Source organism: Neopelma chrysocephalum, unplaced genomic scaffold, assembly GCF_003984885.1.
Source record: "Neopelma chrysocephalum unplaced genomic scaffold, ASM398488v2 Primary Assembly neopelma1_97102, whole genome shotgun sequence".
In the NCBI taxonomy this organism is placed as follows: Eukaryota; Metazoa; Chordata; class Aves; order Passeriformes; family Pipridae; genus Neopelma; species Neopelma chrysocephalum.
The window spans coordinates 4,593,330-4,609,641 of NW_020925744.1; the positions used below are offsets into that span (position 1 = coordinate 4,593,330).

The 16,312-nt window shown below is 39.6% G+C and overlaps 1 protein-coding gene across 2 annotated transcripts in view; it reads right to left on the reverse strand.

Annotated features, from left to right (window-relative positions):
- The window catches only part of MAST4 (microtubule associated serine/threonine kinase family member 4), a 292,509-nt gene that overhangs the window by 216,576 nt on the left and 59,621 nt on the right, over positions 1-16,312 (reverse strand). For both annotated transcript variants that reach the window (XM_027671419.1, XM_027671417.1), the window contains exon 2: positions 11,719-11,872. In XM_027671419.1, the coding sequence (XP_027527220.1) occupies positions 11,719-11,872 (154 nt within the window). The remainder of the gene's footprint in view (positions 1-11,718; positions 11,873-16,312) is intronic.

The following is a 16,312-nucleotide window of genomic DNA, read 5'->3' on the forward strand; positions in this document are numbered from 1 at the left end:
GAGGAAGGGGGTGAAAAGGGTTGAAGGCAAAACTGTCCCAGCAGCTCAACAGTTGCTCGCAGCCACGTATGCCTGCAGCGGTCGGCAGCCGATGGCTTTGCAACCAGCAATGAAAGAGTCCTTTTTGCCACAGGTACAGTCTCGAAAGCAGAATACCTCGCTCTGAGATGGGTCGGTCTCTCCCTCTATGAAGTGTCCCGTGGGGAAAAAAACTTCCCCTCAGGGAAAAAAAAAAAGAAAAGGAGGCGGCCGAAACCGGGCCCAGCTCTCTCCGGTTAGCGGAGAAAACCAAAAAACTCCGCACAAAAGACTCCCAAGGCGTGCCCCCGGTCCCGCGCTTCCAGGGTATCTCCCCCTTCCCCTTTCACCCACCAGCCCGTGCGGCTTCTCTCGGCCGGCTCCCCTCATCCCAGAAGAAACAGAATGGGGGCGGGGAACGACACTGGGGAAAAAAGTTCCAATATCTCTTTTCAAACCTATCACACTTTGCTAACAGCTATTCACTGAATTTACATTTCTAGTTTGACTATTTGCTATCTATTATTGAAGTACTGCGACAGCAGCAAATTTCAAAATATTTGAAAGGCACTTGGGATCACCTGCAAATCTCTCTAGTTTTAATTAGATTTGGAGGATAAGGATAGTTTGAGGGTTTTCAGTTTTGTTTGTTTGCTTGGGTTTTGTTGGTTTTTTTAGTTTTCCATACCAAAAATATCTGATGCAATAGCAGTGTAAGCCAATCAGTGACACTGATTACATGATAAAAACACCCTACAGCCTGAGGTTATCACTCATGATGCTGCTTCCCTACCTCCCAATTCTACTGAAATACAACTCAGCAAAATAATTAGTTGCAGATATTTATCAGTGAGCTCAGAGATAGAATATTCTGCAGCTTCTTTTCCTTTATCTTACCAAGAAACAGATCCTTTTCCCATACTTCTCACATGTAGCTGCAAAACTTCTAAACTGCTGGTCCATTCTATAACACAACCCTAAGACACAGATATTACTGCTTCCCTTTCACCCTTTTTTCCAGTTTACATCTGTTCTACAGCAATCTGAAGGTCCAGTTCTGAAACTCAGATAAGAACTAGAAAAAAACCCAGAAATTTAAGATTCACACTGGACACATGATGCTACCAAAAGCGCATTAAACTACATCTAAGTGATAATGAGACAGAGTTCCTCCTGATATACAGTCAATTTTGCAAAAACAAGAATCCTGCACACTAAGAGCTCAGAGGCAGCTGTTATCTGCAACTCTAAATACTGGAAGACTTGCTACAAAGCCGTGCCTGGAACACACATGGTCTAATTTTGAGGACCTAAAAAAATTCACTGTTGCTCAGTTCAAACATTATGTGAACAACTACTTTGGCCAGTGGCCAATACTCTCGGCTCTCAACTCTGCACCATCTCAACATTTGTTTTTTTGCTACTTGCTCAATAGAATTTATGATAAGAAACAAATGTCTTCCATTGCACTGAGGAAAATGCCCAGCAATTCCTAACTGACATTAAGAAAGACAAGCATGAAATGATGTGTCAGCATGCTACTTTCTCTGCAGTCCCCCACTATGATCCCTATTTTTTTCATGTACATGTTGCTAATCCACATAACTGAAGAAATTATTTGTCACTTTATGCTTACAGTCATTTTTCAAAAGGTGAAGCTTCCTAATAAAAAAGCCTGGTCCTGTTTTCACTGGAAAATATCTATGAACTTTTTCACTCAAGCCTTCAACCTTCATTTTAAGGATTAAGCACAGGACTGTTTTTCTCCTCAAACATTTCTCAATCTGTACATTCAATTTAAGTTAAAGCAACCAACTTGAAGAAAGCAAGTATGTGGTCAGATCATTTGCTCTACAACATCCACTAGAGAAAGACCATAGGAAAAAAACAGGAAGACTTAAGCCTCTAGTAATAAAGGTCATGTGTTCTTGATGTGAAATTATGATTTATTTATAAATATGCTGCAGTCAGTTTTGTACTAACAAGCTCAGGTACGAGCAACAATAAGACTGCAGCATCACAGTGCTCAGATTTAGTTAATCAGATTATTAAATCCAACCATTTAACTAAATTCAGGCAAGTTCTTTCATCTGTGCTTCTACAGTTACAGTGCTAACCATACTTAAGCCAGCTAATTCAACAGCTCGAAGGGTATTTCTTAAGGAGCTACAACTCAAACTTCAGAAATGTAATATGCAGATTAATTTTTTCCACTTCTAATTTTTCCACTATGATAAATGACTCTTAACAACTTTCCAGCTGCTTTTTTAAGTGTCCCAAAGAGGGTTCAATTCTATTTCTTCCTCCTTCAAAACAGGCAGCTTGCAAACATATCTGCTAATTAGGCACTCTGCAGTTTGCTTTGATCTCAACAACAATTAGCTTCTCATGTTCTGATGATACAAGCACAATTAAGCAGCAATCGAGGAGTTAAAGGCAAAATAATGAGACAGGAATACAATATCTTCTGTTCTCGTCTCAGACTATTACATGATGCACACTCCAGATACGTAAAAGAATATGGAAATTATCTTGCTAGGCGCACAGGGAAGTAAAAATCAACTCAACTATGCAGGCTGATTGAAGCCTTAAATAATGAAGGTAACTGACAATGACAAATATAACTTAATGTCATCTCAATCACCAGTGCACTATGAACCAGCTAAAAATGCATATTTCATAGCAGAATATATTCACTTCATCTGTAGAATACAGCTTTGTACTGAATGCCTAAAAAACAAAACAAAGCAAAACAACAAAAACAAAAAACCCACAACACATTTCCTCAGACGTGTAATTATAGATGAGATTGCTTCTATCTCTTTCAATTAATTCTGGAGTAAGTGTAACACGTGATATGGTGCGTTAAGGAAATGTCTGAGGAAGGCAGTGAAAAGACTCCCAGATATGTTCTGGGTAGGCAGTGCTACTGAATGAAGCATAATTTGCTTGTGATCATGTCGAAACTTCCCACCTTTGTACCCAGGAACCAAGTGGTGTTCGCACCAGTATTAGGCTGTTACTCTCCCTCCTCTGCTGTCAGGGAGAGCCCTCAGGCAGCTGCGCTGAAAAGGCTTTCTAAACTGAGTACATGAAGTCTTGTCATGCATCACAATGAAAGCAATTTTGAAACATACTACTGCTCTGATATGTGAGGGGAAGAAAATGCAGGATGTAAAATTCCTTACAAAAAGGGGCACCTGACAGAGCTTCAGCACTGACAGTCATCCTTTCCCCCATATCCTACAGCATCCCAGTTTCTGGGGCTGAGGACAGTACAACAGTCCACCAAGCTATATCCCCGGAGATAGCTACGAAATTACAGGGGTTTTTATGGGGTGGCACATGTATAATCCGGCACAGCTGGAAGAAATTTTGATCACGTACACAGGAAATATTTCCATTTATCTACACCAAACTGGCTATCATTATTAGAAACAATCTTTTTTAAATGTTGTCATTAAACTAATCACATCACAGTTATGATAAGCAATTGTAGGTAATGCAGTCCTCTGAAGAATTTTTAGGGTTCTCCTTCAAGAAGAACAAGGACTGGTTTGATGAAAACAATCAAGAGATCCAGGAATTGCTGAGGAAGAAGAGATCTGCTCACCAAGCACACCTTGCACTGCCTTCCTGTCACGTAAGTAAAGCAGCCTTTCGTCTTGCATGCGGCAAGCTCCAACAGAAACTTCGTGACATCCAGAACAAGTGGTGGATCAATCTAGCTGAGAAAACTCAATTATGTGATCACAGAGGATTCTATGAGGCCTTGGAAACAGCATATGGGCCTACATACCAGGTCCAAAGCCCTCTACTCAGCACAGATGGGCAAATGCTTTTGACAGATAAAACCTCCATTCTGAATCGTTGATCTGAACACTTTCAGACTCTTTTCAGTACCAACCATGTAGTTCAAGACTCAGCAATTCAGTACATCACACAGCAACCAGTGAAGAATGAATTGGATATTGCCCCCACTTTGGGAGAAACCCTTAAGGCCATACAGCAGGTGAAAATCGGCAAGGCAGCTGGGGTTGATGGAATTCCACCTGAAGTCTGGAAGCATGGGGGCCTTGCACTCCATGCTAAATTTCACGAGTTTGTGGTGCACTGTTGGGAACTAGGCCAACTCCCATCAGACCTTTGTGATGCAGTCATCATCACTTTGTATAAGCAGAAAGGAATTAAATCAGACTGCTCTGCCGTGGTCCGAAGAGGGGATGGGACATGAGGAAGGGTGCAAGTAGAATGCCCCATTCACGCGTGCACACTGTCTTTTGTCAGCTCGGGAGGGGAAAGGGCCAGAACATAGGGCGGAGCATGAGACAGACAAGCAGGGGAACAAACCAGGATAGGGACACGGGCAGAAGGGGGAGGAGTGGGGGAAGCAGGGAGCAGGCAGCAGGCAAACTCATGGCAAGCCTGGGCATGACCAGGTTGTGCACTGTGTAGTGTGAATACAATGAAACCACATAATAACAGTAAAGTCCATATGATAACTGTAAGGTCCATATAATAAAGTCCTGCCAATTGCTGTATGCTTTTCTCCACGCCTGGAACTGTTCCCATCCTGAATCTTGCTCCTTCACACTGCTCAAATTACCGTGGTATTACTCTGCTCTCCATTGCTGGCAAAATCCTGGCAAGAATACTTTTGAACAGATTAATACCTGCTATAGCAGAAGGAATTCTACCTGAAAGCCAATGTGGTTTCAGAGCCAACAGGAGTACCACAGACATGGTATTTGTTCTCAGACAACTGCAAGAGAAGTGTAGGGAACAGAATAAAGGTCTCTTTGTAACCTTTGTGGATCTCACCAAGGCTTTCGATACTGTGAGCAGAAAAGGTCTATGGCAGATTTCGGAACGTTTAGGATGTCCCCCCAAGTTCCTTAAAATGATCAGCTCACTTCATGAGGATCAGCGTGGCCAAGTCAGATATGGTGATGCACTTTCTGAGCCCTTTCTAATTACCAATGGTGTGAAACAAGGTTGTGTTCTTGCACCAACCCTATTCACAATCTTTTTCAGCATGATGCTCCAAAGGGCCACTGCAGACCTCGAAGATCAAGATGGTATCTACATTCGATATCGTACTGATGGAAGCCTGAAGGCCCACACTAAGACCTTAAATCATCTTGTCTGGGAGCTGCTTTATGCTGATGACGCCACCCTTTTTGCCCACAGAGAAGCAGCTCTGCAGCGTTTAACATCCTGCTTTGCAGATGCTGCTGAGCTTTTTGGGCTGGAAGTCAGTTTAAAGAAGACAGAAGTTCTCTATCAACCTGCACCTCAGGAAGTCTTCCCTCATCCCCATATCACCACTGGCAAATCAGAGCTCAGACCAGTTCAGCAGTTTAATTACCTAGGCAGCCTCATCTCCTCGGACAGTAAGATTGATGGGGAGATAGACAACAGGTTAGCAAAGGCATATAGTGCTTTTGGAAAACTCCATAAAAGAGTATGGCGAAATAAACACTTGAAGTACCAAGATCAGTGTTTACAAAGCCATAGTGCTGTCTACTCCTTTATATGGATCTGAATCATGGATCATCTGCTACCACCACCTGTGTCTCTTAGAACGCTTCCATCAACACTGTCTCCGTACAATCCTAAACATCCACTGGTCAGATTATGTGACTAATACATCTGTTCTAGAACAAGCAGCAGTCACAAGTATTGAGGCCATGTTGCTGAGAACACAGCTGCGTTGGGCAGGACACATCTCCAGGATGAAGGACCACCGCCTCCCTAAGATCTTGCTTTATGGTGAACTTGCCACTGGCTGCCACAAGAGAGGAGCCCCAAAGAAAAGATACAAGGACTCCCTGAAACAACATCTCAGCCTCGGCCATATTGATCAACATAACTGGTCTACTCTGGCCTCAAATCGGGAGGCCTGGAGACACACCACCTATAATGCTGCTGTTTCCTTTGAGAACGCACACAGGATCACTCTCGAGGAGAAAAGACAACGCAGAAAGAACTGTGTCTTGCAGAATATACCACCTAAGGAGTCTTTCTGCTGTGCCTTTTGCAACTGGACATGTCTATCTCGTATTGGCCTCATTAGCCACCAGCGTGCTTGTAACAAATGTAGACAGAGCCCTTCCCAAATCTTTGTTCGCAAAGCCTAGCCATGATGATATAGGTAATGGGAAGGTTCTGATCCCAAATATTTTCAAGGTACAAATCGTGATTTTATGCTCAATTTTCCCCATTTACCAAGTTGTGTCATATATTTGACACTGTAAGCCTTAATGAGCTAATCTCCATTTTCAACAATATTACTGAAAATTTACTCAGCACAATGTTTGTGAAAGCTCTGCTACTGCCAACTGCTCCCTCTATGGTTGGGGAAAACCTCCTCTTCCAAGTCCTGCCAGCACATGCCAACCCCTGGATAAGAGAACAGCTTGTTGTTCATGGCCCATAAAGCTGTTGATCTTTCTGCTAATTAGTGTTAGCAAAGTGATGAATCTCTGATGCAAAAAAACAGACTGAGAATCCCCAAATTCATTTAAAATCAACCACAGATTAGTTATATGGGAATAACAACAATTGCTGAGCATATTTGGATGACTGATGACTCAGAAGTGGAAAGCTGGTCAAAGCAAGAATATTAAGAAAAAATATAGAAATTGCAAGATTTCTTAGTTTTAGTTCTTTGTGATCTGTAGACAGTATGTGATCTCTGGATCATAAAGTAACTTCATTAATATAAAGTTCTTTAGGATTCTTGGATTAAAGATTCTATAAAATGAAATTTGCGTGTGCTAACTTGATCTTATACAAATACAGATAACGTAAGGTTAGTAGATAGCAGCCCTACCATAATTAGACACAACTAGCCCAGCAGGAAGTCTGTTTCCAGGCAGTTATAGATGAGATAACAGGAGGCACGATAAGAAGTTCAAACTATAGGTAACAAATTCTAATTTTTTTTCTTTCTATGTAACAGCAGAGTTTATCATTACAGTATAGAGACAACTGAGCCATCTGCAGCACTCTCCAAAATCCAAACTCTTCCCAGCAATATGTTCTCGTATGTTTCACAAGTGAAGAGAGAGAAATCTCCAAATGCTGCAATAGAACAGCTGAAGAGAGGGAACAAAGCTGAACCGCCCACCACAGTGTAAAGTGAGGAGCAGCAATGGGACATGAAAGTAAGGGCAATTTGTTTACTTGTCCAAGTGATTTGCCAGGTTAACCCTCTCCACGGTTTAAGCTCATTTAATTTCTCATCCTTGCACATTACTTTCTGCCATGGATTCTATTTAACCATCTCTGAACACAGCAAACTAAAATCTGTAGACAATTTAAGCCAAAAACCCTCTGACTATAGACAGCCCTTTGAATTTTGCAAAGATCAAGAAAAACAGCCACCAGAGAAAAGCAGCTTTGTAATTAAACATCTTTTCTCCTGATTAGAAACAAGTTTTAAAGTCCCAGTCTGTGCACCATTAGGAATGCTTAAGAAGGCAATCAAAGGCTACTGCAAGAGGCATTTAAATACGTGTGTACACACAGATGTCTGACCTCACCTAACCACAGTTTGCTCTCAATTCTGTCCAGCACGCCTCCAATACCCTTGCACCCAGAGGGCACCAGTGTTCTTCTGAAGCAATCCTCTTCTCCCTCTGCATCTGACCTAGGACTATGAAACAGGTAGCTACAGCTCAGCTTTGCGACAGGGCTTATTCTGCAGTTGAACAAATAGTGCAAGTTTTACACTGTCTGTGGCACAAGCAGAACTTTTAAAGATCCAGTTTACTTCCAGGTAAAGGATGTGGCAAGCACTATTATAGGCACATGTGCATGCAGGAAGGGGGAATCCAGAGCAGGAGAGGAGTTACAATGCAGAAGCAGAAAAGAAAAAGGCAAACGCTGATTACAGTATAAGTGGCTATGCTCCCTTTAACTTATAGCCCTTGGAAACATGACCTTTTAAATTAAAAGACTAATTGGTCATTAATTACTTCCCAATTCTTTTACTCTGGAGTTGTTTTATCTCATGAATGCTTACATTTAGCAGCCACAGCTATGAAATACTGTTTTGCATCCTTTTTTTCTATTAAGCAATACTGCTAGCCCTTCACAACAAGAACTAAGCAGATTTGCTAGTCTAATAGCAGGCCACATTCAGTATACTCTTTTCATTCCAAACTCAGTCTCTCTTTTTTCAAAAGTCTTCCTCCTCCTCCTCAGCAATGAAGATTAAGGAAAGCAATACTCTTGCAACAATTATATTGAAGTGTCTTTTCCAAAACATAGCAGCATGCTGCCTCCAGGAAGCAGTATTCATTTCTTTTATTGGCCAAACTTTATTTAATATCAGTGGCTCTGTAGCAATTTTCAACAGGAAGCAATAGTATATTTATTCTCAAAAACATTTATTTAATTTTCTTCAACTTTAGAAAGCATTCTTTACTTGTCACTGAAAACACGTGTTTGCTGGATTGCTTAAAACTGTGCAACTTGGGGGAAAAAAAAGGGCTCCAGTGTCCCTGAACTGTGTAGAAAATAATTTCAGTTTCTGTCTCACCTCCACAGGTTTCCAGCCCTCTTCTCCCTTGCGCTGACTTCCCTCTGGAAAGACCCTGTACATCATTCTCAATTTTTCTCATATTCCTATATAAAGACTTCTATAATTTATCATAGCCAATTCGAGGTAGTAGGTTCTCAGGAACTCTAATTCTTCTGGTTTCACAAATCTTATTCAATATATTGCAACACTGTAGATTTTATTTCCTCTCATATATCTTGCATAACATTATTCCCTCTCGTAAAGCCCAATAAGCTCAATAAGCCCAATTTATTTAGGACCTATTCCCAGAGATAAAACCCGTATCTATTCACCTCTATTAGTATTCAGCCCTGCAGGAATTTAACTATCCTGTTTTAAAAAAACAAATTAAATTTTTATTTTTGTTTTCATTGTTAATACTGCTTATGCTCTACAGCTCAATAATATTGTGTTTTTAACAGCACAAGGAAAGGGAAAGTAACACAATTCACTTTTCTAACATTTGGAGTGAGCAACGTGCATCAGCATAGGAATATTCTGCAAATTTGCAAGCTAGGAATCATGTCTCTTGCTTTATTTACTTCCACTTAATTTATTTTAGGAGTTGAGCATTTTTTAACGACAGAGGTAGACACTGAACTGCAAATAATTTCAAAAATACCTTTGTGAACTACTTCCCAATGGACTGATACCCATTGTTAAGCTAGCACTTAAGCGAGTAGTAAAAGCAACAAAATAGAAGAAAGAATAAAAGAAGACAGAAATTAGTGCATAGTGATATTAAAGATCAATTAATTAAAACCAAGTACTTTTTCAAATGACAAGTCTCCAAATATTTTTGCTTCATATGGACCAGGAATATCTTTCCAGAAACATCAAGATTGAAACACAAATTTCAGAGAGGATGTGTGAGCATAGAAGTAAACTCAAACATGTCAGCTCACACATTTTAATGGAAGGCCTCCTCATGTTCCACTGCTTTTTTTTAATGATTCCTGTCGTTTCAAACCAGAGCAGCAAACTACTCTTAAGCATTAAAGAAACTTAAAACCCCCCAAAACTTAAGTACATAGAAAAGGTAGGTAAATATAAGACCACAGCAACACTGAAATTAACTTGAGATTACTGAGCATTTGAAACAACTCCAGGAATTAGTTCTCTATCTGCAGTGGTTTCTTTAAAGCAATTTTTTAAAAAGTCCCAAAAGAATATTAAAAACTTTCAGTTATCAGAATGACTTTGATTAATTTAATCAGTATCATGAAAGCTGTTAAGATATTTAAACTATTTTAAGATACAAAAGCCCTAGGGTTTCCAGGTTCATTTAAAGTGCATTAGTAATAAAGCAGTTTAACATCATTGCACACTATATTCTCAAATCCTGATGTGAAAACCCTGCACAACATATTGCAAGCAGACAAAAAGCATATTCATTTCCCCTTATAAAGGCCTTAAGCAATAATTCAAGCATAGCGATAAAGACCAGAGACTATGGCAGCAGTTGCTACATTTCTTTTTCATTAGGCTGTCTTCTCCCTCTTTATCTGCAAGGCTTACATGGGAAAGAACAGCTTTTAAAGACCACCACCTCACTTTAAAGTTAAACAAAAATAAAATTAAAACCCCACACCAGCTCCTTCTGAAAAAATAAGAAGTGTGCCAGCAGTTTTTAGTTTCAGTAAAACAGTAGTTTGGTTTACATTTCAAGTTTTTAGAGCTGTAACACTCCAGAGATGCCAGAGTTCACTCATATGATTAACAAAATTGACACATGCATGCTGTAAGTCACTTCTCGTTCATGAAAGCCCCTACGGATCGCGAATATTCTTACACTGTTTCTGAAATCTTCATAAGACAACTCTTGATAAAAATGAAGTTGCATGGGAAATGGCAAATCTTACCCTAGTGACACTAAAAACCACAGCAATGATTGTGTGCTATGATACAAGAAATTCCTGAAGTAGCATCTGTTTTTCCGTCACATAAAGTATGAGACAATTTTTTAAAGTTCCTTAGGTGAAAAAATAAATTATTTGTCACTTACCAGAAGCATTGTAGGTCATTTTAAGCTACTGAATACAAAGAGAGGTATTGCTATCGTTTCTTGGAGCTTCTTCCAGCATAAGGTTAGGGAAAGGGGCGGGAAGCAAGTGAGGAAAGCAAATACTCTAAGAGCACTTCCCAGACATTTATGGCAGAAGCGTCAGCTCTATCCACTGTGGCGCCATTTTTCATCCCCAAGAAAAAACAGCTCTGAACAACATACAGAATTTAGAGACAGAAGACAGTCATATCTCTAATAAATACCATTTCAACCTCCTCTAACCTAAATTTCACCTGTTTGATTCTAATATCAATCAACAACACCTGGACAGATAAAACAAGATTTTGAGTCTCAAATTTGTATCTTCCAGTAAATTTACTAAAAACTATTGACCCTCTCACCAAATACAACAAATTCTTCAAACTATTAGTAATTGTGCACTTTAGGAACATGCTTAATCCAAATTCTAGTGAATTTAACAATTATTTTTCTTGAAATACACGAAGTCTCTACTTTTTCATATTCAATTTGCTCCATACTCAAAATCAATCCCTCTTCAGTGACCACTGCAGCCATAGGAGCTCCCAGTACAGAGTCATGACACCAGGCATCTGGTATCTTCTACAGACACTATCAGGGCAGGGAAAGCCTGAGCCCCTCTCAAGCATCCTGCTACCTCTGCCTGGCTCCACAGAGGAGAAGCTGCAGTCCACAGCCAGTGGCTAGCTGGTAACACCCTTCCTTCCCTGTGAGGACTCCATCAGATAAATGAGGCCAAACTGCCTTTTCTTTAATGAAATCCATGGATGGATGCACAAGATCACAACTCAAAGCAGCTAAACTAAGTTGGCAAGATAAATACCATATTAACGAAAATCTTAAGATATGGGTCCTTTTTAGGCTGTGCTTGGCCACATATCAGCAGCCCATGGAGGCAGAACCTCAGACATGAGCTCACCTCACTAACAATCATGGAACCCATGTAGAAGAGACTTTATGGAAACTCCAGGTGGAGCTCACACCTCCCCTAAGGAGTTCAGCCACAAGGCAAACACCAGAGGTCAAGGTGCCATGAGCTCCACAAATGCTAAACCTCCAGGTGACATTGCACACAACCCAGGCTCACCAGTCAGAGCTCCTCCAAGGCTTCCTCTTCTGAGCTGTCTCCCATCTTCACTCAACTGCCTCTTAAATTTAGGAGACTTTCCAAGACCAGAAGATACTTCAGGACTGCTGGATTTTCGGAAAGGCATAGGTGGGGGGGACAATATGTGATCAAGCTGAAAGAAACATAGAAAAAAAATAAATAACTATACTGTTGAAATGCTTACCTTCATTGAAAGAAAAATCTAAATTACCCTCAACTAAAGATTATGACAGCATTTGGCAAAAAAAATAGTGTTCATAAAGACCTTAAGGTAATTAATTTGCTAACTGAAATGAAAAATTTAGCAAGTGCAAGATTTGTGCTGGCTGTGTAAGTCATCCTCCTCTTGTACAGTTCACACCACCTCCAACCACATGCTAACACAAGGAGCACTTTCTGCAGGTACAAGGTACAAGGCATTATACTTCAGCTTACTCAACCTTCCTGCAGTCTTTTTGCAGTTGTGAACCACACAACCTTGAAACCTATGTCATCTGCTCATCAAACGTTTTTCTTTGTCAAGTTCTCCCCAGTCCCTTGTGAGCAGTCACTAGATGGCACTGCACTACCAACAAAAGGCAAACCACCGCCCAGTCCAGGGAAATACTAATGAACAGATTTATCAATGCCAGTGGGGAAAAAAATTGAATTATCCTGTTTATAAAGCATTCGTTTACACTGACTTTGAAATAAGTGGAAATATAGATCCTCATTCTTCAAATTGTGTTCCTGTCATCATTCTCACACAACATTCTATCTGCCTGGTTTTGACAATACATTTCATGTCTCAACATTTCATTACATTCACAAAAACAAGACGAAAAGCATGTGAGCAAATACAGGGAAAGAATGAAAAAGCAGGGACACAAGTATGCAAAGTATAAAAAGTTTTACAACCGTCCTTCACCCTAAACTGCTGCAGTTGCATGGGATCCCTATTTTGCAGATCATTCGAATGTTTTTCTGTAACATTCAAACCCTGATTCTTACTACAATTTTTTAGGAAGCAAAGCACATCAAAGTCTTTTAGATTTTTACAATTCATGTAAGAAGACTTATCAGCCAGAAAATCTGCAGCCCACCTGCATTTCCAACTGCTTCATCCTCTTTGTTCAAGATCACCAGAAACACTGATGAAGATGCACAGCAAAGCCCATTTTTGCTTACAGTTAATCCCAAAGCAATGTACTGTCTTCCCTATGAAGCATTTTGAATCCCAAGTTCATAGTTTCCTATGTATTTAATATTTCAGGTAAGTTAGTGTTTTGTTTAATTAGGGTTTTGTTTTAGGGGTTTCATCAAATCTGCATATTATTGGAAGTGTTTGCAGATATATACACTTCTAAAGCACAAAGAAACAAATAATTTCTGAATCTGCTTCTTCAGCATAGTAAGACTCATTCATGTTCAAAACAGACACTGAAGTAACTAATTCACTCAGAGCCTATACCTTTAGCAATTTCCTAAACTGCATGGTTTTGGGGTCAGAAAGAATAATGAATTAACCATTGTTACTACTGCTCTTCCACAAACACGGCCATATCAAATATGTAAATACAAATATTTGTATTTACAACCTCTAAGATACTTCAAAAGGTGAATTTACAAATTAAGTCAAAATCAGTGCTTTAAAAAGGAAGTGACTGAAAACAGCTGACTTCTAAAAAACCATTATTTTGACAATCTTTCATGTAAGTCTAAAAGCAAATACTCAAATTACTCACGGATTGATGGATGGCAGAGATTGCTCAGTGCTGGACTCCAAATTACTCCAAGCATCTGATAATGACATGATCCTATCAAGGCTTTAGGTGAGTTACTGCCAAAAATTCATGTTCTTTTTTAAAACAGATTCACACTTCAAAGTAACAAACCACATTTTAAATGCCTGTTTTCCTGTCTTAAGGTTCATGATGATTTTAAACAACAAAAAGAAAAGAAAAAAATCAGCAAATGCACTAAGCTCCCTACTCATTACCACTTAAGTCAGCACAACAGAATTTAGCACCTTCCACCCTCTCATCTTGTCCCTTATAAACAGGTATTCAACCTCTATGATTGTTCAAGTCACTCTCACAGTGAATGGACTGCTGCATTCCACAACATGCAGTCTAATTACAAAATTTATTATTTCCAGTTAAGCTGTGCTCCATATTTTCACAGCTTTCAGGGTTTCAGAAGAAGCTTTAAGATGGCGCTAACAGTAAAGAGCAGCACAGTACAATCCAGATCTTCAACTCATAATTAAGTTACTTTCCCAGCTTCAGAAATGTATGATGTTTGAAAGTTAAGACAGTTTAAATATTAGCCCCCATTATCTCTTGCAAGGCCTTGACAGCATTCTCTCACAGAGGTACCTCCTCAATGTTAAGTGACTCTACCACAACTAAAATTTCTGTTTGGTATGATTCCAGCACCACTTTGGGCACACAGGTTCTCAACAACACAAACTTCTTCAAGGGCTTGCATGGAAATGGAGACCCCCAGATGGAGACTGCGTCTTGGCCACTGGGACAGAAGCTACCAGCCAGGAGGACGTAATTTCAACCCCATGTCAAAGGACCATGCCTGAGATACTACATAAGGCAGTTCCTGGGAACAGCACTGGGGGGGAAAGAAAGGCAAAAGAGGGGAGACATCCTTCCCACTAATGCTCTTCAACAAGATGTCCTCAGTCTGAAAGTTGGTATGCAATCCTCTGACATGAGAAATATTGCAATGAAATGTAATTTCTGAAGTTTTCCATTTTTAAACACACCAGGGTGAAATTCAGACTCTGTTGAAGGAGAACATGATTTTATTATATGGAGATAACAATACAAAAGTAAGCATTCTTGCATATGACAAATTAAGGACTAAAATATTACAGCTATATATTAGGTTTCACCAAGGGTTTCTCAAGGGCAGAAGTTCATTTTAATAAAGGAACAGTCAAATTCAGTACAGTAGACGACATTTACCCAGATCTGTCAGCTTAGTTTCAGCTGGACGTAGAGAACCCTATCTCATCACCTGAAGCAACTATACTAAAAGACATTTATAAGGTCTAACGTTACAAAGAAACAATATGGAAATATGAAATTTAGCATTTTCATATTGATGGCCAACTGTTACAGAAACAATTCATCATGGCTAGGCTTTGCAAACGAAGATTTGGGAAGGGCTCTACCCACGTTTGTTGCAAGCGCGACAGAAACAATTACACATACGTCAACAAAGCATTTCTGGAAGCTACCCAAAGGCTCGCTCACTTTTGCTTCCAAAGGGCAAAAAAAACCCCTATGGGCAGGTACAATGTGTATTTGATGGAAGTCTGTACATTGTAATTGATACTGTCACAGAACCAGAAGAGTAGACAAGGATATACCTTTTAGTAGCCTTGACATAACAGCTCTGGATGTCTGGGAAATATGAGGGAAATGGACTGCAAAAAGTAGCCAGACTTGCAAGCTTCCTCTGAATAACTTCTTATGTTACTCTCAAATAGACAGCTATATGTCCTCAAACATCTTTTTACCATATTTTGAAGCTATTTATTTTCTGTGTCAATAGAATCAGCTACATTCCTCTAAAGAAAATTATTCTCCCACTGTACTTGCCAAGGACTTCTAACAGCTCACCTATTCAGAAAGGATTATATTAGAATTTTTTGAAAACCCTCAATAGCATTAAATCCAGCTGCTTACCATGATGTATTTATTCTTCAGCTTGAAGGAATTCTCTGCTTGATAATTATATCATCAAATGCTCACATCAAGTATGTCAGCCTACATGTCTTTATGAAGATTAAGGACATGACAACTGATTCAAAATAAGACCTTGCATCAGAGTTTAGGAGTACAATTTGAGCCGAGTACATAATGAGGTGTGAGGTAGTTAGAAAGAAAATTAATTTCAGGAGAAAAAATTCAGGGTACAGGAAGGTGAATGAAGCTAAGAGAACTGACAACACCAGGATGACGAAAATAAGTTGTTCCAAGTTGCTGAAGATTTGTTGCAACATGGGAGTGGTTTTTTCCAATAAAAATTGGACTGAAATGAGAACTGAACTCATCTGAGTCACTCCACGTTTTCTTAAAATATCCACTATAGTTTTACTGTCCAAAATACTTCATCCCAAACCTCCCCTAATTGCTCCACAGGCAGTATTTCTACTTCTCACAGAAACTGGGAAATACCAGTCAAGTATTCAGTCTTATAAATATAAACAAAGATGTTCCATTAAGCAATTTTATTTCTTCGTCCTGAATGCTGCACAATTTCACTCTACCTCAGGTCATGTTGTATATGCATATTAAATCCTAGAGCTTCCATAAAAAGGCTGTGTGCTGTCACCCATTTTAAGCCTCTCCCAGTCAGGCACCAATCCAAAGGAGAGATGTATCACCTGAAAACTCTTGCATATAGTGCACCAAAAGCAGGAAATATCTGGTATACTTTTACTAATTAGGTGGGTTTTTTCATTAACAACCGGAAGTCCCAAAATAAAATTCCACTAATAAGTATGTTGTCAAGAAATGTCACAGATGTTTAAAAAAGTGAGAAGGAAAGCATCACACTCCAGTCCTAGGCA